The sequence below is a fragment of the Myodes glareolus genome, chromosome 1 (genome assembly GCF_982192425.1).
Source record: "Myodes glareolus chromosome 1, mMyoGla1.1, whole genome shotgun sequence".
NCBI lineage: Eukaryota > Metazoa > Chordata > Mammalia > Rodentia > Cricetidae > Myodes > Myodes glareolus.
Window position 1 is genome coordinate 105,962,723 of NC_142026.1, and position 25,189 is coordinate 105,987,911.

At 37.0% G+C, this 25,189-nt stretch overlaps 1 protein-coding gene across 1 annotated transcript in view; it reads left to right on the forward strand.

The window, feature by feature from the left end:
• Rspo3 (R-spondin 3) overlaps positions 1–21,214 on the forward strand; it is an 84,724-nt gene extending 63,510 nt beyond the window's left edge. The window contains exons 5-6 of the mRNA XM_048425375.3: positions 19,295–19,464; positions 20,860–21,214. Coding sequence (XP_048281332.2) covers positions 19,295–19,464; positions 20,860–20,895 — 206 coding nt within the window. The 3' untranslated portion in view covers positions 20,896–21,214. The remainder of the gene's footprint in view (positions 1–19,294; positions 19,465–20,859) is intronic.
• The last annotated feature ends 3,975 nt before the right edge of the window (positions 21,215–25,189 follow it).

Below are 25,189 nucleotides of genomic sequence, written 5' to 3' on the forward strand. Positions count from 1 at the left end.
GTTAAGCCTTGTTCATAATTTAATAAATATTTAATAAGATAAGTTTTAGGAAAAAGAAATTTTTGCTACTTGTGAGAATTGTATTCAGAGTAAAAGTATGAACTTGAAATAGAATTGGGAAAATGTTTCTTTCTAATATTTAGTTTCTTTTATTATTTTGCAATTGGTCATGGATAAATTCATCTTTGCTACATTTGTTGTATCAAAGTTTTCAAGAAGAAAATTAAACTCTCTTGTTCCAACATTGTACAGACTAGCTATATGCTGTTCGTAAACAAGAAGTGTTCATTGCATGTACCCTCCAGCACTGAATACTGGGTTAGTAGTCTTTAAAACTCTTACTTACATATATAAATTGAAATACTAGAAAACTATTACAAGGATGATATTGTATTCCTTTTACAATGCAACCAGAAATTATCAAGAATGATTGACTTAAGCAAGAAAAATTTATCATGGTATAGTTACATAGATCAGAAGGGTTTTTACTAGGTTAAAATAAAGAACATGATGGTGTTCTTTATTGGAAGAACCTGGTTTCTTTTAGATTTTGAGGTAACTTTCAGTTTTTGACTTGTGGCCCTTGTCTCCCTCTCCATCTTCCCATGCACAAATTTTGAGTTGAGTCTTTTCATGTTGCATCTTTGGGCCCCCTCCTTTGCCTGGTCTTCTTTTTCAAAGACTTGTAGAACTAAGAGGATAGGTCAGAATAGCCCTGAGTATTCTTCTCATCTCCAGCTCAGACAGATTTCAGATTTCATCTGAAATCTCAGTTGGTTTTTGGCATTTCAGTGAACATATTTATAGGTTCCCAGGATAAGGATGTGCCTATGTCCTTCTCTTTAGGAGATTATTTATCTGCTTATTATAGGATTGTTTCACAAAAATCAGTTCATGACTCTTTGCAATGTGAAAGAATCTAATTTGCAAAATACTTTCTTAGTGATGCTGGGATGAGTGGCCTACTAGTCAAGAACAGATGTGAACTGACAATACTCATTTTAATGAAGGAAAGCCATGCTGGTGATTTCCTCCATAATTACTGTTGACAAATTCAGCTAAGTCTCTCTAGGTTTTCTGTTTTTCTTAGTTTCTTTTTTACTATCTCCTTTTTCCTATCTTTTTCCACTGATTCCAAAATGCTAATACTTCCCACAAACATTGTTTGAAAAAATGTACCTAAATCTGCTATCCCTAACTAGCTCAAATGTGATTAGGTTGTTTATGCTCATCAAAAATCTAGCTGGAAGCTTGATGTGATGGAACTCTAGGTAACTCTTGCATACTCATTTTTCCAGTTGCAGTGATCAAAAATTCCATTTCTTAATATTATCTACTGGGTAATGTTATGATATGATCAATATCAAATTCTCCGATACCATAAGTGATGCAAAGAATATGACAAAGGAAAATAAAGCGGGAAAGACCATGAAATGATCTGAACTACAAAGAAATCTGCTTATGAGTAGAATTATTATCCAATTGTGTTATTTGAGAACAATTATAATTCCAGCTAGTGATTTTTTACCATCCATTTTACTGTCCATGATTCTGGTGTTGAACATTTCATCTGCTGATTTTTTTTCATTTAATTTTCACATACTACTTGTAACTGCTGTGTGTCAGGCATGTATTAACTTCTATTTCTGGAACTGTGCTAGAGACTAGAAATAAAATTTGCAGTAAGAAGGTACAAATATACATTAGGCTGATTTAGATGCCCTTAAACTTTCTAGGAGATTTGGTTATAAAGGAACAAAAGCAGAGCAGACTGTTCTCTGAGGTTGAGGGGATAAGCTGTGAAGAAGCCAGAAGGTCAGGAAGACTTTTCCATCTATGAAAAGGCGAAGGAGCTTCCCACCTATGGGCATTTACTAAAGTGAAAAATCCAGATAACAAAGTAATAGGGAGATTTAAAAAAATGGATGAAGTAATGGCAAATTAGAGAAAAGGATGGTATTCAACAAAAGCAAAAATGAAAAGAGAAAACAAGCTAGAGTTGGCTACAAAGGGTCTTCTGTATCTTGTGAAAACAAGGTGGACAACACTGGCAGCATATAAAATCAAGGTACCAACAAAAATAAGAGACAAGCCATCTGTGTTGTAAAAAGACAGCCTGACAGCAAGGTAGAAGGTACATGGAATCACGTGCATGTGCACATCTGTGTGCATGTGCATGCACACACACACACACACACACACACACACACACACACACTCACACACACCCTGAAACAGGTTTTTACAAAGAGGCACTCTAGCAGGTGGGTGATGTGACTCAATATTTAAAAGCATTTGGTACACAAACCTGATGATCTGGGCTGGGTCCCAGGAACCCATGGTGAAAGGAGAGAACTGGACCAGGAGAGTGATTCTCTGACTCCAAACACACATACCATGGCAAGTGTGCACACTTGCAAATACACACATCATAATAATAAATTAGATATTTTTTTTAATTTAAGAAAAGACATTAGAGGTGGATGTTTAAGAGACATGCAGGTGGTAAAGACTTTCATAATTTGACTAATGCGTGTAGACTTGAAAAGGTTAAGAATTAGTTCCAAAACTTTGAATGAATTAAGTGCTCCTGAGATTTTTACTGCAGTCAGATTAAGACTAGTCAGTTCCCTAAAGTGACTTGACCTACACAGCTCATTTGTGGTTTCTTAGAATCATTATAACTAAGTATTAGTTGAGAGATTTTTAATTTAGTAATTTTCTACATTCTAGTATTTACATATTACTTGTTCTTCACACCAATTTCAAATAGTAATTGATTTTTGTTCTTTAAAAATTGTATTTTACAAAAGTGTCTTACATACAGGCACATTGCTGGTGAATGATATAGCCGACCGCAAAGGGCACATCTCTGGATACCTAGTTCACAGTTTTTACATTGTATGTCATACTCTTTTTTAAGGCACATATTTTAGTGAATGAAGTCTTGAGAGTTTACCTATCATCCCTCAAAGATAGACACTGACTAAATGGCTTGGCAGAAATTCAATCTCTGATCATCGTGACTTCAAAGTCAAAAGTCGTAGGAACTCTTCCTGTTGGATGTTTCTTCACCTGCTAGAGAATGATCCCTTGGGACTTTGTGAAAAATAACCTTTGAAATGTACCTTGGAAAGTGTATAGAGAAGGCTAATTTTAAATACTCAACAAGCACGGTTAAATACATTTAGAGTAGAACAACGCTTGTTGGTTCCAGGCTGCTTAGCCCTGAAATAATCACACAGAAACTCTGTTGATTAAATCACTTATTGGCCAATAACTTAAGTGTGTTGGTAGCTAGCTCTTCCATATTAATCTAACCCATTTCCATTAATCTGTGTATTGTCATGTGGTACGGGCTTACTGGCAAAGTTTAGGCATGTCTGTCTCTGGTGGCAGCTCAAGGGCTTCTCTGCTGACTCCGCCTCCTTTCTCCCAGCATTCGGTTTAGTTTTACCCACCTAGCTCTCTTCTACCCTATCAGGCCAAGCCCATTTCTTTATTAAAATTGTATTCACAGTGTACAGAGAGGAATCCCACATCATACATTAGTAGAGTTCCATGTGGTAAGTAAGAATGTTGTCACTTGTTAGAAGAACTTATAAAATTGGCTGAGTCCATTCATTAAAATTAGAAATATTTGCTGTTTTCAGAAGTCACATGTTAACTTTTTATTTGGTAGGCCAGATTCCCAGAGTTATGCTCCAACTTGCTGAGATATAGTAAAGCCTTCCCAGAAAATGTTACATGCTTAGCTCATGTCCTCCATAACTTAACATAACATCTAAGTGTGTGAAGTTACATGCTATACTTGATAAAGAGGCATCAGTATCTTATGGAGGCAAATGATTCTCCCTTCTTTTCTCCCAAAACCTATCTCAGCAGGGCAAAAAGCCTACATATCATATTTTCTGTAACAATTTTATCCCTAATATTCTTAACTGTCTCTGGATCATTACTTTGCACCCATAAAAATTCTTAGGGAATAGGGAGGGTTTTTATATAACCATCAACAGCAAACTTTCTACATTAAGATGGTCTTTGGGTACACAAGGAAGTGGTTCATTTTGCTCAGAAAATAAAACCTAATTCGTGGATTATCTAAAGCTATTTCAGCCTTTAAAACCTTTATTAATGGTACTGGAGGCATGGTTCATTGGGTACAAGTGTTATGATTGTAAGCATGAGGACATAAGTTTGGATCCCAGCACACATGTAAAAAGCTGCACATGGCTATGTGCATGTCTGCAACCTCAGAGCTATGGGAAATAAAGTCCAGATCTCTGGACTTGCTATTTGTCACTCTCCTGAGTCTATGAGAAATCCTGTCTTACAGGCATAAGACAGAATAGAGGAAATCTTCTTCTGGCCTCTGAAGGCACACACAACAATAAACAACCTCCACCCCACCCCACCCCACATGTACGTACCCACGCACACACACAGATGTAATCACTATTTCTATTCCATCAGGTCTTTTTATTTCCTGGGCCATTTCACTTGATTTTTAAATACTTCGCTTAATAACAAATACTTTCCCAAAGATTGAGCATACAGCAGGCTTCATTCCTTCAGAGATTGTCATATTTTCTTGAATTTTCAGATCATGGACTTAAGCCTTTTCCATGACTTTCTCTACCCATTAACTGCGCTATTCATGCTGCCTGCTTCCCTTGTTAAACACTCTTAAGTGGAAATTTCATCACACTATCCAACAGTCCTTCATTTGGATGGCATCTCAGAGAAAGCAAAAATCAATGGATTACAACAAAAGCCACAGTCATTCAAAACTCAAGGGCAACTCAGGCTTCTGAAACTATGTAGTACCACTTCAAAAGGGGATAAAAGCCCCAAGATTGAGGCAAGATGAGCCAGGATCATATTTCATGACTTTAAAATAAGACTGCATTCCCAACTCCACCAAGGCGTCATGTATGCCTGCTGTAGAAGATAATTTAAGAAAGAGAAAGTTGTTTTAGAGTCTTTTAACTTTTCACCATAAAAATCTCCCTTTCTTTCCTCCTCTCTTCCTCTTTTCTGTTGCTCCGCATTCCCTTTTTCTCCAATCTTAGAATTTTTTTTTTGTTAGACTGTTGTCAAGCTTGGAGCTGGGATGTGAACTATAGCCGACATGCCCTATTTCATGGAAACTTGGGAGCTCTTAAGTCTCTAAGAATCCTTCAGAATTCAAAATTTCAGAATAAGAGGGAATATAATCCCTTCTCACTTCTCTGGAAAATTGATTTCCTAGACTCTCTTCTTTCCAGCGATTCCATGGTTAGTCATAGTCTTTCAGTCATTGGCTTGGTCCCACAAAGAACCAACTAGAATGTGACAAGCTGGAATGATTTTTCTGGGACAATGATGACTCTAACTTGAATATAGTATTTGAAGAGAAGAGGTAACTGGCTGAGAACACCCTAGTAATAAATAGGGCTCATTGAGAAAATTTATCTGGAGCACAGAGTTTCATATGCAGAAGAATTCATTAGTTAAGGCATTTCTCTCAATGTCTGTTCTTCTCACGTCTCCTTCATTGCATGATGGCCATGAAATTAAAAAAAAGACTATGTTTTTCATTGAATTTATGTAAATTTATTGAGTAGCTATTGCATGATTCTTGACAGAAAGAAAGGTATAATTGCCACCTGGTTTTAGAGCAATGAATTAATGCTCATAAAGAAAACAGAAATACATATTTTGCATGCTTCTCTTTATGTAGAGAATCATGCAAATAGGTCAGAAACCTACTCTTAGAAAACTTACAACACTATCCCCACCTCAATTTTGCCCAATATAATCTGCACTAGCCATTTTATATTATGATAGAATACTGGTGACTCAAAATTAAGATAGAATTTCTAGAGAGTCAGTTCATCATAACTGGTCTTTTCATACTATTCTAACTAGCATTATAAAAATAGAAATGAAATTCAATATCACTTAGAAAAGTTGTAAAAAACTACAGACATAATTAACTATGAATTCCATTATACACAGTGGATAAACTAATTGAAGAGAACACACTAGGAGCAAAGTAATAAGCAGAAAAATTGTTTGTATTGACAGTGTCAATATTGCAAGATAAAGCATACAGAAAAGTTTGAGTTCTCTCCAAATGAAAGCAATTCTTTGATTTATTTTGTTTTAATCAGGTGTTTATTACAAAACTGTATTTCTTTTTCCAACTGTGTTTTATGGAGATAAAACAAGACAAGCTACATGTTAATTCAATATCAAGATCGTATGATTGCTGATAAAAAGTTAAAATCTGGGATGCAGTCTAGCTGATAGAGTGCTTGCCTAGCATGTACTACATAGATTGAGTATGAAAGCACATACTGATAATCCCAGCTCTGGAGGGAGAGACAGGAAGATCAGATAGTCACTGTCATAGTTAGTTGTATAGGAAGTTTGAAATCTGGCCGGGCCAGAAACTCTATTTTGGGAAAAGAAAAAAAAAAAGGAAAAGATAGAGTAAAACAGAAATCTCTTGAAGATTTGAATTTTTAAAACAGCCTTTCAAAGGAAACATTTCCATTTAGAATTATCAAAGATTAAAATGAAAAACCAGCTGTCTTGGCATTTATATTTTTAAATCCATCAAAAAAAATTGAGCTTTTCCATCTGCGGTTGGAAAGGACCTATAAATAAATATATGCACATATACACACACAAACAACCAAGCACATTTGATGCACATGTGCCTACTCCTCCACCCAAGCACACATCACCACAGTGATAAACAAAGGATGTTGAAAAGCTGTAAATAAGGTACAGTAAAATCTTACTAATATTTTTAAATCATTGAGCATCTAACAGTTAAAATATTTTAAAGAAATTAAGTCACTATGCAACCACTATTGAAAGAGCCTCAAAAAACCGTCTTGCTGGTTAGGACACTGCATGTGGACAGCAGTCCTCAGCTTGCCCTGCTACACAGAATGGTAGAGACAATTGATACAGCAATTCACACTTTTTGGTATAGGTAAACTCTGCCCTTTGCTTCTTATTTACACATTACTTTACATTAAAACCAACTAATGACAAAGTTTAATATAATATAGTAAATGTCAAGCATGGTGATTAGCTTTTATTGTCATCTATACACTCATAAAGGAAGGAGACTCAATGAGGGATTGTCTACATTTGGGCCGGCCCGTGGCATGTCTGTGAAGAATTTTCTTAACTCTTGCAGTGATGTGGTAAGACACAGTCCACTGTTTTTAGTTCTAGTCCCTTAGCTAGATGACATAGGGGAAGGGCTCGTGGGGAGTAGAGTATCAGAACTATCTAGAAAGGCAGACACCAGGCTGAACACAAGAGAACAAGCAAGCGAGCATGTGTGCTGTTATTTCTGTTTGGGGCTGTGGATATGATCTGACCAACTACCTCAGCCATCTTATCCTGTGAACCCCTGCAGTGATAGCTGTACTCTGGAGTTATGAGCCAAATAAACCCTTCTCGTCTAAGTTACGTTTTTGGTAAGGTGTTTTATCACAGCAATAAGAATGAAACTAGAATACTGTGTGAAGTTTCTATGAGCATTTTTGCTTTTCTGTTTTCATGGTGTTAGGAAATGAACTCAGGAACTTGTGTATGACAAACATGCCCCCTACTACTGCATTACCACCTCGGCTCCTGTTTGTTCTTTAAACCAGTTATAGAAAGAGTTGGAAATGCCATGTAACAAAGACAAAGGGTAAAGAAAACAGTGAATCAGAGAAAAATACTCAAGGTTACATTTTAAAATTAGCTTTATGTAGTCAGTACATGGCTGGAAATATTAAGTGGCTATGATGTGTTTAGTAAAGAAGGCTATAATGTGTTCAGCAAAAATGTCACTAAGTGCTCACTTAGAAGTTGTTCTTTTTCCCCTGTTAAAGGACTCTAGATTAGAGCTACTCCCCTCACCCCACAGGACAGTAAAAACTTCAAAGCAAAGACAGAGAAGGCTATGGTAGAGTTAGACAGCAAAACTATCGAGTGCTTAAGAGGATGCAAGAGGGGAGAATAATATCACGATTTCTTGCATAATAAATCATGCAAGCCTGTCAGCAAGGGTGAAGCATCCACTCCTGTCAATCTGCTGGAGCAGACAGCTTGGATAGGCGAGGGAGTGGAGTGGAGTCAAACATGGCTATCAACACTTCCTTCTCTGTCTCAGAGGAACAAAATTCGGAGACAAACTCTTGGAGCAAGTAGAAATTTATCCAAATGAAAATCAAATGATAATGCTGAGAGAATATTCATTCTTTGGAATTCTTTCAGTTCTTCAATTTACTCAGCTGGAGTAAATTTCCCAAGTAGCTTTCTGTTCAGCCTTTGGAACAAAGACCTCTCCTGCTCATTACAAAGCTATATTTCATCAAAGATGAAGACAATGCTCTTGGCTTAGGGATTCCCTTTTCAAACAGTAACTGCAAAAGGTTCAGCTTCATAGTTGCCATGAAGAGATATGAGAACATCTCTTTCCCACATGGAAGAATCTACTGTATAGCTGAAGGAAAAGGGAGGAAATCAAATGCATTTTTATTCAGAACTCTTAAAAAAAAACTATGATTATACTACCATATATCAAAGCATCAATACTTAGAGGCAAATACTGACACAGGACTGGAGAATGGATCGCTGGATAAAGCACTTGGCATGTGAGCATGAGGACCAGAGTTCAGATCCCCAGAACTCCACATATAGGCCAGACAGGACCGACAGTTGCCTGTAACCCCATGGCTAGAGACCCTGCCTCAACTAAATGAAATAAATAAACAGAGAAATCCTTGAGGCAGTCCACATGTATACACACACAAATTAACATACCCACACATGTGAACATGCAAACACACATATTACATATACACATGCAAAAAATATTGACAAAATGATGGGTTCCCATTTCCTTACAAATGAATTAGATAAGGCAAAAAATATAACCACTTTTTACGTGTTGCAAACTAGGTGTCTTAATCAAGTTCATTTACTCCACCAATTAAAGAATTGAAAAGCAAGAAATTTTCAGACACAGCAGGCAATAACTTATAACAAATTTTATCAAACGTGAAGAAGTGTGCACACTGGGAAAGGCTTGCAGCAAGAAGGTTCTTTTCAAAATGGAGAGAAACTTTAGTTTCTGAAATCCCCTTTTTTCCCTGGAGGGCTGAGGAAGTAAGCAGGTTTGATGGGCTAAGTGTCCCTCCTCTTGTTTGGATTGGTCATCTTAGAAAGTGAAGAGTGGGCTGCCTGGCTCACCACAAATGTCCATGGCCTATCTCAGATTTCCAGATCAGCCAGAAAGTGGCCCACAGAAAGGAAGGAAACATACGGAGTCCTTTGGCCTGGTGAAGAAGTCAGAGGATGCCATCTTTATGGCTTGTCTGTGCCCCCCCCCACCACCTTTTTACCTGTCTGCCCATCAGGTATTTGTCTAGCATTTAGTCCCTCCGCTGGAGGTGGGAAAGCATGACTAAACTCAGAAAGATTTGGAGCAAGAAAATGGAGATTCACAAAGAAAGCTTCGTTTGAAAAAGTAAGTTTTCAGAGCAATTTACTCTATAGACACAACTATCAACCTCCCTAATAATTTTAAGCTGGCACAAAACATTAGGCCCTCTAGTTCATGAGGAAATGTTTGAAAACTTTTTTAAAGGGACTGAGTATAGTCAGGAACTATAGGAGAAATTTTTTCAAACTTAATGTAATGGCTTAATAGATAGTCTGACCAATAATTACTATACTGATTCAAACAGTTTTACAGGAAAACTTACAGTTGATATGATTTATGGGCTTCAAATTTGGTATCTGCATGAGAGAAGTTTCTAAGAGGCTTTTCATTGTTTTTAATGTTTAAATTACTGAGAAAACTTGCTGAAGTTATTTGAAAAAAAATTACATCATCTTTCCAAACCACACTTGTGCCTTTGAGAATCCAACTAACTTCTGATCAAAATGCATCGCATGTGCGGACTTTTATTCTTGTCATTATTGTTTAAACAAGTGAGTGTCGCAGCTTAGTTACATGCCAGGATATTGTGTTAGATATGATCAATAGTGTTGAGATGATTTGAAATATCCAAGAAGACTGTATAAGTTACATGTAAATTCTACATCATTTTATATAAGGGACTGGAGATTTCATGGGGTTTTCTACCCACTGGGACCCCATCCTTCCCCTCTACTGAGGGCAACTGTATTTGATGTAAACATTGCATAGATTTACAGATATTCTCCAGCCATATTCTAAATGAGCAAGGACACAAAGTGGGGTGGATAGTGAGAAGGGAGACTGAATTCATATAGAATGAATATATTTAAAAATTAATAAAAAGATGATGGTTTGGGGAGAAGTTGCAGTTGTTATAAATACTTGATGCATAATCATGAAAACCTGATTTCAAATACCCACCACTCCCATAAAAAGTTGGGTGTGGCCGTATACCCACCTTTAGTCCCAAAGCTACCACGGGCAGAGAAAGGAATTTCTAGGACTGCCTACTGTCAGTCTAACTCTAGGTTCAGTGAGAGAGCCTGGCAAGGTCAACAAGGTGAAAAGTTATATGACAGAACACATAATGTACTTCTCTTACCTGTTCACACACATTGTGCGCATGCACACACACACACACACACACACACACACACACACGCATACACACATATAAAACACATGAGCACATCAATTCATTTAGGAGCTATTCGTTAATGTTTTGAGACGATTAGGTCCAGATCGAAGGTTTTCAGTAAGACATAATGACATTGCCAAGTACAATTTTATGGTCTTTGAAATATTAATTTCAGTCATTGCCCACGAGCACAAGAGTGGCATGAACATGAATGTTTTGAGTTTAATCAACAAGTTTTTGACTGAGTTTACAGCCTCTCTAACAAGATGGAACTGATGTTTGACACCACAAATACAGCCAACAACTCATGGTTAGGTGGGTTCTGGGTCCTAGAGAAGAACTTGTCTTGTTACTGCTGCTCTGCTAAATGAGGATAGCATTAAATCAACTCCTGATGGCGTATTGCTATACCCGCAGATTAGTGCGTCTCTCAGCCTTCGTCAGAGAAGCTTCCTTTTGAGGCAGAAGGCAATTGACACAGAGATAATTAATACAACTGCTCAAGGAGCCAAGAATAAGAGATCCCACAGAGTACTCAGTCCTAAAAGGGACATCTGTATCGCACAGTGTTTTCCAGGCCTAAGAGGACAGAGGCACACATGACTCACAGTGATTGTGACTGTGCACAAGATCAAGCTGGAGAAAATCCCACCACGGAGGCAGGAAGAAGTCACAAAATTCCCCCATTAGCTTAGCAATTGATGGCCTCTGGGAACAGGAGAATCAGGTTTTCTGTGGATTTTTGTTGTTGTTGTTGTTTTCAGGAATTCGGCTCTTGAAAGGCTGTCAATTCTTCAACAGATGACCTACGCCCATGCACATTACTGGAAGCACGAAGTAGACTAAACAGGTTTTTAAAAAAGAATAAATAGAAGGAGCAACGAAAGGAAGGGATTAAAAGCATACTCGATCAAAATACATTCTTACGCAGTAAAAACCTCTCCAAATACCTGGAGTACCTTTATTTTAGTTTATAAACAGTATATAAAAGTTTATATATTGGTAAATAAAGCAACCAAAATATTTTATGCAGAATATTTTGAGGGAACTATAATATGCATTTTATAAGGTTGCCATGAGTTTTATGACTAAAGAAAGAAATTTACAAAATTTAGTGAACTAAATTAGAATGAATTTAAACATAATTTTGATATCAGGTGATTATCAGAATTAATTTATATGCTTATCCAGTCAATAAAACTGTTTAAGACTTAACATCCAATTCAAAATGTACTATGTAAACAGTGCCAGTTAAGAACATTTCAACATGTAAATTAGTGTGTTTGATTTACTCTCCAAGAGTTTCGTTTCATCATCTGACCTAATAGGGTGGAAGGTATTTCAAAGTTAATAGTTCTTACACTTAAAATATGGAAATTGCTAGCTTTAACTCAATATTTAGCCAAACGGTAGTTGGGTCAATGGAAAAAAAAAACTCATAGAAACAAATACTATTAAATTTAAGTTATCTAATACAAAGTGTCATGTTTTACTCTGTTTTAAAATATTATGAACAGTAAGATTCAGTTTACTTTTAAAATGAGTACATTTTGAATGTTCCGAACAGTTCTGTTCTTAAGACACCTTTGGGTACTTTCTCCAGTTTTCACTTTTAATTTGTTTAATCCTGAGAATTTATAACAAGAAGACATGCTGCCTGGTAATACTCAGCGCCAGGAAGAGTTGCTTTAGGGCATATGCAGAGGAGTGAAAGCTGGTATTCAAGCCAGCAGCATTCCTGAGGTGGGATTGAGTCAGCCTGTGTTTAGGGTCATAGAAAACTTTGTCAGCACATGAACCGAAATTCAAATTTCAGGTTCTGATTCTTCAGCGAATAATGAGCCTAAACAAGAGAAAGGTGGGACAAAACTCTTAAAAGACTTTCTTAAAGGTGTTGGAGAGATGCTCAGTTGTTAAGAGCACTTTTTCTTGCAAAGCACCGGAGCTCCTAAATTGCCCAGGCTGATCTGAAACTTGAGATTCTCCTTCCTCAGTCTTCTGAGTTAAGCGGCATTAACTTTGTACCCCCAGACCTGCTCCTAGCCTCTGCATCTTGATTGCAGCAAAAATCTTCTCTGGGAGCTGAGGGCACCTGTGGAAGTAACTTAAGTAAACTAGCTGAGACTAGTTTAGAAAGTTTAGAAAAGTGAGGAAGAAGCCCTAAAGAGGTCCTGAGGTAAGGCAACGGAGTCTAGAAATCGAGTTCTCGTTCTCCGTGAACAAGTATATGAGATCAGAAGACATTATGGCGGTGCAGGGACAGGGTATACAGGGATGAGCAGGAAGAGAAGTTTGAGGCCAGCCAAGTGGGTGAGGGAGCAAAAAGAGACAAGTCACAGAGGACAAGGACCCCGGGGACGGCATTAGGAAGCTTGAGATTATCTGCTTTTCACCTCTAAAATATGCTTGTAGTGTCTTACCTTAAGCGTTTTCTTTCTGAACTCTGAAAAGAACATGATGTGGACAGACAGCACCTCCTGAAATTTGTCTTTCCGGTTGTGAGCAAAGCATAGTCTAAGTCTTAACAGAACCCAGTGATCAGAATTGTCATTGCGAAAATGATTTCAGGAGAATATCCGTAAATAACAGTACGCAGTAGAGTACATAGTAATATGTCAAATTAACTTTCTCTGGCTAATTAATCAAAAGGGCCCTAGAAGTCAAGTTGGAAAGCAAGAGGACTGATTTGTCTATAAACCGACAGAACACATAACTTGGATGGCTTTAAATTTCAAGTTGAAGAAATCGAATGTCTGCCTGACTGTCTATAAAAGATGTCTCGTCAATGATTGTTTTTACTGTATTTCTTAAAATTATAGCAGAGGCAATAAGTGTGTCTATTTTAGTAAAAACAAACAAGAAAAAAGGGGCAAAAGGTTTGAATATGTTTCTCAAGTCAGCTCTACTGGGTAATAATAAAGCTGAGAAGGACATGTGGCCTTGATGGCTTTCAGCTGTGTTCTTCACCACTGGGTCAAACTGTCCTGTGTTTATACAGCCCACAGGTCAAAGGCCTTTTAAGTATGTATCTACACAACAGATCATAATTGCTGCATAAAAATACTTGCTCTGTAGCAGCCCCCTCCCGTGCAACTATTCTCCACTGATTTATTAACTAAAACTAACAAAACTTGTAGTTTTTGTCTTTTCTGCATAAAAGCATGCCTAAATTTAGGTTCACAAATCAGATGAATTCCTTGTAATACATAAAACCATGGGCTTCGGATTGAATCTCATTTTACAACTAAAGTTCTAGTGGTAAAATTGATCTTTTTGGAGGCATAGTTCACTAGCTAGTTGGATCATAGAATTGGTGATGTTTATTTCTCAGTCTAGAATAAGGAGTACACTTAGATTTGTGTTCAATTTTTTCATTTAGTTTTTCTTGAGTCAAGGAACTACTTAAAGTTCCTTAGCTCCCCCTACTGTCAATTTTGAGAACTTCACAAATGAACCCCTTAAATATTTCAGTGGGGGAAAAAAAAAGAAAAACAAAAAAACCACATGGCATTTATAATCTAAGTAATTGTCACTTGTGATTCCAGAAAAAATAGTTCTTAATTATTTTCCCATTATGATTTAAAAGAGTATTGAATGTTCCCTAAGGTTTATGTTTCCACATAGAGATATAATGTCTAATATGTAATGTATAATATAGAATGTACAAAAAGAAAATAATTCGAGATATTTTCTGCCCTCAGATAGTTTTGAAAGTTTATTATTTTTGTCATAGTTGTATATCTACATGTTTTTAAAAGATTATTTGTAAATAATCTTTATTTCCCATCTCAGTTCCTATTCTAAACGTACCTAATTTTAAAGCTATCCTTACAAATTACTAGCATTAGTAGTAAGTCAAAGCCAAATTTGCATTCATTATGTAAAGTAACCATGTGATTTGAGCTAAATTTTGATTGTATTATATTTAAGGAAATAGGGTATTCTATTTCTCTACAAATACAGTTCTTAGGTACATCAGTTATCAAGATAAGCTCAGGAAGTTGTATTTATATGTATTTGTGCACACACATGATTTTATATACATATATAATGTATGTAGCAGTGATAAAGAAAAAGATGCTGTCAATTTGAGAATGGCAGAAGGACATCGTGGTAGCTGTGAGGGGCTGGAGGGAGCAAAGGGAGTGGGGACGAGATGTAATTCTATTTCAGGTAAAATCTTTGGGAATAAAAGAAAATACTAGAAGAAAAATGAAAGAATATAAAAGAAAGGAAAAGACCAAGTGAAACTAAAGTTGCTAATACAAGTACCTGGTGTGTCTTCACCAAACTATTGAGCTGTAGTCTCCAGCCACAGTGTGTAGAAACTTGCATTTTAAAAAGTCATCTCTGTTTGGAACCTTGTCTATAGAAGGTTCTAGACAGAGCTTGTGAGAAGGACTATGGATTTTCTTCAGTAGAGAATAGTTTCACAATCTCAATACTATCTATTATCTACTCACATATGTAGTAATAATTTGTATTAAGTTCTTATATCATGTGTGACTTTATTTTCTGCATAGAGATTTTAGTTGTTCTTTTGAAAAGTTAGTCTCTTAAGGGAGGGCATCGGGAGATGAATATGTCTAAAATGTGTTTTGTATATGTGTGTGAAACTGTCAAAAACTAAATTAACAGCATAAAACTGTAAGGCTGTAGAAATACAATCTGCACTCCCTTTATGGGTTTCATTATGTATAATAAGTTTCTGGGAAATGAAATGTTACGTATTAAAACATGCAGGTTTTTTTTTTTTAACTTATCACCCAAACCTCAAAGTTCCACTCTGTTCTAGGATTCTGGCAGTAGCCCTTAGAAGAGTTTTCAGTACCATTGATGCTTCAGGAAAAACTCTGACCATGGAAATTGAATCCAGTGTGTCTCAGTAACTTCCTATATATAGACTCTGACCAAACCAAGGAGGTGTACTTTCAGTGTCCTAGGTCACCACGTCCTTGCACACTGTCATGTGTTGACATATCGTTCACTGCCTACCTTGCCCTATTCCTTCATCAGCTTCACAAGCTCTTGTCAAAAACAAATTCTTTTAGGCTTGTTTAAACATCATCTAAAGAATCGCATTAAGTCTCTATTACCTGAGACCTGGGCTTTCTGCGAATTTCCTGCGAGGTCTGTGGTTGCCTCCACCTCAGTATAGGCAGCTAACCATCTCAAGCGTAAGGTCAGGCAAAGACATATCTTTGGCGTGGAGTGAAAATTTGCAACATGTCCGTGCTCTATAATCACAACCTTAGCTGTTGTTTTATGCATGACTAACATGTCAGGTACCATGGTAAGTGCTCTGCAAGCGTCTTATTTAATCTTGGAAAGTTTAGTAAAAAGAAAGGTTTATTTTTACTTGAAGTATCAGTTAATCCTGAGGCTTATTAGAAACTTGCAAAAGATTGTGCAACTACTTGCATTAGACTTAGCTGAGCAGGGATTTCTGGCCCTAAGGATGGTATTCTAAAACTTCACAGCAAGTGTCTCTCTACAAGGACCATCTTGGTCTAGTTTCTGTTTTTCTAAAAGTCTCTCACAGGTTATGTAATAAACAATAGAGGCTTATTTATCACATGGATCTGGAGGCCTGAAGTCTAAGATTGCTGCTCCAGTGTCTTATTGAGGACTCTCTGACTACATGGTAAATGTCAGAAAGGTTGGTAGGTTTGTGTGAGGCAGAAAGAGGAACGGGATCAAACTCATTCTTGTTATCAGTAATCTAACCCTGAAATAACCTATTGTCATGATAGCATCACTAATTTATTTATGAGGGCATAATTATCACAATGCAGTCACCCTTTGAAGGTCCCTTTAAAACCGTGATTACCAGGCAATTAAATTTTACCATGAGTTCTAAAGAGAGGACATTCAAATCCTAGAAGGCTAAGATTGTACTCAACTAGTAATACCAATATCTCTTCGATTTCTACTCAAACCTCCTCAGTGGAAAAATGAATGTTCTTTCAATCATTAGATCACTTCACATGTGTATCATGCACATGTATATTCAGCAAAGGGCAACACACACACACACACACGCACACACACACACACACGCACGCACACACTCCAGATTGTTTTAATTGGAATGCTTAGTTTGCAAAATTGCAAAAGAGTCACAGAATAACTATTAACCACATCAGTGAAAACTCAGCAAGTCACTACAATAGAAAGAGAAGGCCCTTTAATGAAAACCTTACAAAATTATCCCAAATTGCACGTGATTTTTAATGGACTGCAGTCACTCTAGGCATTTGTATTTTATTTCTTGGAGAAGAGTAAAATATATTATTTATGCAGAAAAATTGTGAATATTTCCAACAACTAACACATGGCCTGTGATGGAAAAAATAATGCCATTATTTTCCTCTTCTGCAATACCCTTCTATTGGGCAGCAACCATGTACAATGTGGTAGTTTCCTATGGCTGTAGCAGAGTCTTCCTTTCCACACCCTACCCAGAGTAAATAGCTATTTCTTTGATAATAAAGCCATAATACTGAACTTCAAGACTCTTGCAAATATGTTTCTGGCTATCTTAAGAAATAATTTATAAGTTTGCTAATAAGCAGAAATGCATTGGAAGTTGAATATGTTGTCACAAATGGAGGGAAAAAACAAATACATCAAGCCATGACCAAGGAAGAAACAATAAATTTCTTATGTTCCTAAAACATTGTGGCTGGGATCACAGCTGTTATATGTTGGATCATCATCAAGAGAATGTCAAACACGGAACTTCTGGATAATTTTTTATAAAAGTAACATTTTGATTGAGGTCAGTAACTCCTGTAGAACATTGAAATAATTTTTCATTGACATTTTTATTTAATAATTGATCTTTAACACCCTTGAAGTGCCCCTCAATCTTGAAAGAGTATGTCATTCAATGCTTGCAAGAGTCTCTTGAGAAGAAACTTCTGAGTATGCAAACTAGAGTTCTATCAACCTGTGACGCTTTGTGGAGTTTAAATTATGCCACATAGTCAGGAAGGGAGATTTGCTATTCCAGTTTTGTTCTTGTTGTGTACTTAGCTCAATTAAGTGAGCTCTGCTAATATGTAGTGTGGTCATTAAAACTAACAAAAAGACCTGGGATCTATCTGTGGAAGTTTTCCAAATACCACAATAAACCTCAAAGTGAAAAGAAAACTGAAATTGGCAAATCAATGGATCAGTAGTTCTGCTTTGAAGTAATAGGTGACTGTTTTGTCCCACTCTGTGTGCCTCTAATAATTTGATATTGACTTTATCCTTCTCTGAACTCTCATTTTTATTAACGGTTCTACCAGCATTCAAAAACTGGACACGTATTTTGCTAAACTCAACAAGGCAAGTTTTCATGAAGTGATTGAAGGTTTTGTAAATATGGTCTCATGACAAAACTATTCATGGCATAAAATTATTAATACAAGAAACTGCAGTGGCTTAGTATACATATGAAGTATTAATAACACCACTCCCCAGGATTCTGTAACCAAAGTACAAGAAAAAAGGAGCCAAACCACTGAATTCAATATTTGCAGCCTGTTTCAGGACATGAAAATATTTTGGTTCTTTCACACAAATAATTTTCCCAAAATTCTTACATCCAAAATGCCGCATTGTAGGCAGACTGATTTTAAGTTTGTGTGGCTCTGGGTATGGGATAAACATTCAAGATTTGTCTCACTTTAAAGACTGGTTGGCTCCAAGTTTTTATTTATTATAAATTTATTTGGGTATAAATAATTTCTTACTGGTACATACGTATTAAAACCAAAACCATGTCCTTAAAAATTATAAATTTTATGTAAGAAATTCATCTGACAAAAGTTAGTTCCCTATTCTTAAAGAAATAGGAAAAAGGGTGTCCAATTTGGTGTCTTGGTAAAATATCAAAAATTTTCATGGTTATCTAATACAATTAAATAAAATTTAATGTTCCAACCGGTGGTTGCATGTAGAACAGAACGTCTACGTCAGCCTTTATCGTGTCTTGATTTCACTTGAGAAACTACCTCATATATTAGTTCAAACTAAATCTATACTACAAACCCAGTTTAAGGTCAAGACCTTCCATAGAATTCAGCATACATCTGAGAAATACCTGCTTGATTGATTATAAACAGAGTGTTCCTGTCCCTATAATTTACACCATAACAGTATTGATAACTTGTATTCAACACCATGCACACAGGGAAATTGCGATGCAAAGTAATTTCAGTTTGTACTAAAATAAAAAGCATAATTTCCTTGCTATACATTAAGGACTATTATTTCCAGTTTTGTTATACAAATTAATTTCCTTCTCTTAGGTAACATGCAGATGTCATCACAGCTTAGAAATATGTAACTGTTATTTGTAAATTTGAATATAAAATAGTCCCTTAAATATAAACCAGATAAGTGTACAAATTGATAGAGTTTTCAAATGGTTAAAAAATGTATGTAAGCTTCCCATTCCGTATACAGAAGTGACTATCATGTAAAATAAATCCCTTAATTCTATTAGGCATAAAAATTCCATTGGTTTGTCAAAAGAATCTGAGAGAAAGGTTTAAAGAGTATATATTTGTTATTTCTGAGTATAATATGCAACTTGAGAAAAAACTGCTATTTTTAATAAGTTAGAAGAACCAAAGAGAATATAATTGAATAAAATGTATTAAATGAATGTCCTTTTATTTCAGGTAAAAAAGGAAGGGAGAGAAAACGGAAAAAACTCAATAAAGAGGAAAGAAAGGATACAAGCTCTGACAGCAAAGGTTTGGAGTCCAGCAGAGAGACCCCAGAGCAGCGGGAAAACAAAGACAGACAGCAGCAGCAGACGAGAAAAGCCCAAGAGAAGCAACAGAAATCGGTATCAGTCAGCACTGTACACTAGAGGGTCCTGTGAGGTTCTTGTAGACTCATGATGCTGCTATCTCAACCAGATGCCCAGGACAGGTGTTCCAGCCATTAGGGCCACAAACGGACAACACACCAGTTACCGCTCTGTCTAAACAACATTCCAAATAGTTGCTATATTCTTCATACAAGCATAGTTAAAAGCAAAGAGCCAAACATTCAAAGAAGGGATACTTTTAGATGGTTATCTTTTGTGCTTCTGTGTATTTTTAAAAGATGAGAAAATTTGTACATAATTATCAATAAGCTATAAACTATCCTCAATGTAATGAGGGCACCCAGAGAAGAAACATCTTTTCCCTATAAAAAAAAAATATTCTTCGAGTTTTGTCTTTAAGAAGCAAAAGATAATTCTGCAACTTCAAAGAGGCAGTGTCCCTCCAAGCAAAGGTCAGGGGAGAGAAACATCGCTCCAAGCACAGGGTGGATTTGTCCAGGAGATCTAGTGAATGCTCAGAATTAAGGCCTGGTATTTGGAATCCTAGAGTTTATCATCAAAGAAGCAAATATTTTAAAGACGACTTCTATTTCCCTCATCCTATACATCTGCAAGAAACTGAGCATACATAAAAGAATTAAATGTACTGTGTGGAATTGGAGTGAGGCAAGCTGTGGAAGAAATGACAGAGCTGGAGACCATCTTTGCTTTCCAGTAGTGTGAAGGGTTGTGCTCACCTGGAACAGGTCTCCAATCTATGGCAGCACTGTGTGGTTGATCGCCTGCTACACCTCGGTTTATATAAGTCTGTAAACATGTACCTGTAACTTTCTTCCAAAAGCAAAAACATACTTATTAGAAGAAAATTCTGACTTTATAGAGAACAAAACTAGAGCGAGGAGAATGTGACATGTTTGCAAAAGTGTATGTTTTCTTTCTTAATGAAGGAAAAACGATTTTATTACCTGCTTAAGGGTCCATCTGGAACTAAAGGGATACTACTTTCTAACAAGGTGTATCTAGTAGGGGAGAAAGCCACCACAATAAATATATTTGTTAATAGTTTTTAAAGCTTCGTTCACTTTGTTTTATTGGGTAAGAGTTAGAGACTCAAGAACTAGGAAGGTGAAATCCACTTTATGGGTGACCTGTGTCTGAAATAATTTAGATGAGATTTTCAGTGCTCCCCGCTTCAATATACCACTACCTGAGCCAATGGAAACTTACTTATGGGATGCTAGAAGATATTTATTAATTTTTCTTACTTTAATAAAAATGTATTATGGACACATGAGCCTACCTAAATGATCTCACTGCCCCCCTCTCCTTCATTTCTTAGAGATGAGCACCTTGTGAGTTGATTCCTCCTGCATCTCAAACATTTAGCTTTTCTTCTCCATATTTTCTCAGTCTGTGGATCTCTTTTGGGAACTGGAGTCACCCTAGCAGACGGCCTCAGCCGTGTTTCGCAGAGGACCCAGCCAATGTTGAACAGGAGGAGAGATCTCTGAGTGTGCAGCACAGACTCTCATGCCCCACTGTAGCCTTCTGCAGCAACAGGAGGATGTGCGGCTGCTCTGTGCGCCATGCTTCCGGCTCTCTCAAGGTCACTTCTGAAGAACCTGCAATGCCTCTGCCTCCTACCTGTCTGTCTCTGTACACCCTTTCTTCACCAACTCTACTGCTCGTGTGGGCTGCTTGATTTAAGGAGTTTTCCACCTCTCTTTTCCTCTATTAAGATATAAAAGTTTTAAATAGTTTGTCACTGTTTCTTACTCTGGTGTTTCTTTTCTCATTTGCATGGCATACGCTTTCCAATCGACTGGATCTATGTCCTTTTTTTAGGGGAGGTCTCATTCAATCTTCGTATAACACTCATGTTACCCAAGGGAATCAAACACCATGCTACAGAATTGTGTTAAGTGGAACTGTGTCCCCGGTTAAGGACTTTTGGATGTATCAAACATCAGCTTTGTCTAACTGAGTGTGAGTCACACTCAGTAATCTTACATATATTTCTCCATCTCAATACCTTCATTCTTCCAACAACACTTCATAAGGTCTAGAAAAAGGATAGAATGCATCAAAGACGGAGCAAACAGAGGCAAATTATCATCATGTATTTCCTTATGATCTTCTATACCACAAAGTATTTATATATCTGATGTACTTAAAAGTACAAGAGAAAACAAATTACAATTGATGTTAATCATAGATTGGATAGAATATATGTGAAGCTATATCGTGACTTGTATTAAAATTTCAATCTACTCTGACATAAGAAATCATATAATAGTCAAATAAGCAGTCCTCCTTGAGCCACTGAATTATGGAAAACTTCTTGCACTCATCTTAAAAGGCCGTGTTGACAGTAACAAACATCCAGGAAATTCTTGATGTAGACATGGAATTTAAAAAGTAGAACATCACAAATCTGTCAGTACCTAGTTCATAAACTTGCCCTGGTTTACAAAGTTTATCTATACAACCCCAGAGTTTGGCTTTATAACTGTTCTATCACCAGAAGATTTCAGTTATAATCCTAGGTCTGGTGCCATTGTCATGACTGTTGGGGTCTCCATGTTTTATTGCAACGAGAGAGGGGGATCCAGGCCAGGGAACATTTAGTGTTTCTTCCACATCATGAAGATGCACCTACTGAATCCTCACCAGTGAGAATGTCCTTAGGAAAGGATCCTTACTCTGCCTTTCACAGAAGTGGAATGTGGAAGAGACTTTACTGCTCTGGTGTTACTGAAATAGACCTGGCTAATGCTAGTGTTATTCAAATGAATAATGAAGGGAAGAAAAAGTGTATAAAGCAGCTACTGCCAAGAATAGAGGTTGGGCCTCACAAAATGAAGGGGAAAGAAAGTGGAGAGTGTGTGTCTTATCTGCACATAGGTGGTCAATGTTAAGGCCTAAATTCTGCAGTCAGCTGGGTAATACTTGGGTAAGCCTGGACCAGCTGCGCAGCCTTTCCCAGTCTCTATTCTTTCTGGCAAGAACACAATAAGAATAAAAATACTCATGACTCAATAGAACAACAACTATTCTGTAGATAAGAATATTTCGTGCGCACGTGCACACACACACACACACACACACACACCCCAAACTAGTGTCTACAAATCAAAAAGGGAAATCAATTCTATTGCTTGATTAATACATGGAATTTCAGCAAGTATACATGTGTAATGATTTCAAGAAATAAATGTAAATACAAGCGTGGTGGCAACCGAGCAATAATAACTCAAGAATGAATACAAATTTACAATTTGCCTTCAATCTTTAAAGCAAGAAATGATTTTTCTTTAAAATGTGCACATTTGATAAGTAGACATAAGTAGAGAGACTCCATCTCTCCTGCAATTGTATTTCAGTGGCAAAAATGAATGGCTAAATTCATTCTCAGTAGTATTTCAACTATCTTTAGGCAAATTAAAGGTAAAGAATTTGTTCTCAGGCAAATTTACTATGGGGTATAACTTCTCACATGCTCTGGGAGTATATGTGGAATTCATCTTCCACAAAAAGGCTGATTAAAGTTGTTGGTCAGATCAATTGAGAATTCCTATATTAATTTTCCTAGCATATATTAGCTGTGTATCATACTGGGTTTCATTACATGCCCAGACATTTTCACATGTATACATAATGTATTTTGATCATATTCACCTTCCATTACCTGCTATTGTCTACCTCCTACTTTCACTAAACCATTCCTCTTCATAAGTAGATCCACTTCTGGTTTGTTTTGTTTTGTGGGTCACTAAATTTTAAGCTTACTTACAGCAGCGTGGGTGAGGGTTTGCTAACAGGTACATAGGCTACTTGCCAATACCTACACCATTAAAGAAAAATGTCTCATTCTGCCGCTTGAAAATTTATATACCCAAAGATAAGGGTGGAACTCCATGGTCTCTCCTTCCCCAGTGACATGCTGCTGAGTAACCCAAGATCATTCAGATTCCTGCAGATAATCACAGCTGTTGTGAGTTGCAGGGTTCCTGGAAACTGGTGCTTTATAACTCCGCCCCTTCTTTCAGTTCTTATATTCTGTCTACCCTTCTTCTGTGACATGCCATGAACTTCAAAGGGGGTGAAAAAAAAACTTCCCATAAATCTGATCCTTCAGTAGTCACTCAGAAAATTTTCCCATTTTAATCAATGATAACTCATCTCAGACTACTGTTATATTCCAATGTTTTTGTTGTTGTTTTGTTTTGAATTTTAGAAAAATGAGAAAGAAGCAGCTGGGTCTCCTTTACAGTAGCCAATAATGTTCTCAGTAAGATGTATTACACAATTATGCCAAATCCCTCTAAAGAAGTTAGATATGTCCATGTTTCACAAACAAGAGACTCAAAGCACAGAGAACTATCCAAAAATCACATGACCAATATCCAGTAAACCTGGGAGGCATTCCCATCTCTGGTCAACTCCAATTTTCCTTCATTACAGTCTTTAAAATCATTTAATTTTTAGTTCCAAGGTTGACGGTAATATGTCATGATCTAAGAATCTACCTCATGAAGAAGACTGAGAAGTTCTATTAGGGGAATGACCCAGGACAAAACTCTCCCTGAACAGGTACACAACATATGGTTTCCTGTGTGGTGGGGGTATAAGTGAAGGCAGCACGAGCAAGAAAACGAAGAAGGCAGGATGGACATCATGCGCCACTGGAGAAGACAAAGACCAGCCAAAAGTGACTGGTCCATCTGAATCCTTGGAAAGGCTCCAGCTTCTGTAGCCCTTTATGCCTCTGGAGCAGATCACAATTCAGTTGTCCTCTATTTGTTCATACGGTGCTGATCAGCACTGTCATCTTTCCCTTAGTTCCAAGGCAGACATGAAGAAATGCAGAAATGGGTCTTCACTCTTGGAATAACAAACTTGAAAGCTAACTCGCTGTCTTACAGAGACACTGCGAACACATGTTCTAATGTTTGCACATCCTTTCCTGTCCATCGCATGGAACTAAGAAAAGAATGAGGGTGGGTGAGAGAAATCAAAAGAAGACAGAAAGGAGTGAAAGAGGAGCTCCATCCCAGCAATGACTTTTATTCCAGGCCCTTAAGATAAAGGGATAAAAGACCATCAAGTAGTACATATAGCTTGTTTTCTAGGAAATCAAGGGTGCAACCGTTTCAGCAGACAAATTACTTGACAAAAAACAATTTGATATGTAAATCAACTTCAGAATCTGTAGTTAGAGGCAATGAAAATTACTCAGAATTAGAGAAAGCAAGATGACTTGGCAGGTAAAGGTGCTTAACCACAAGCCAACCCAAGTTTGTGCCCCTGAGCCCACATAATGGAAGGACAGGATGGACTCTTGAAAGTTGTTCTATGACTTTTATGTGTGCTTGGTGGCATTTCTAACCCCAACACACACACAAACACACACACACACACACTAAATCAATCAATATAAATTAAAAGAGAGTAAACATTTTTGTTTTGTTTTCGTTCAACATAACACTTTTACCGATTATTTGGGAATTTCACACAATGCACCCTGATCACAGTAGACTCCCATTACTCTCAGGTCCACCCTTCCTGCTGTGTGCCCCCTAGCCCCAAAAATACACCGAAGACTCAGAATAAACTTTGATTGGTGTAGCTGGAGAACTGGCCAGTATCTGGAAAGCCTTTACCTTCCGCTGTTGAACAGACTGTTTTCTCTCTCCATCCCACACCCTGCTGCGACACTGAGGGTTTTATTCTTGGAGGA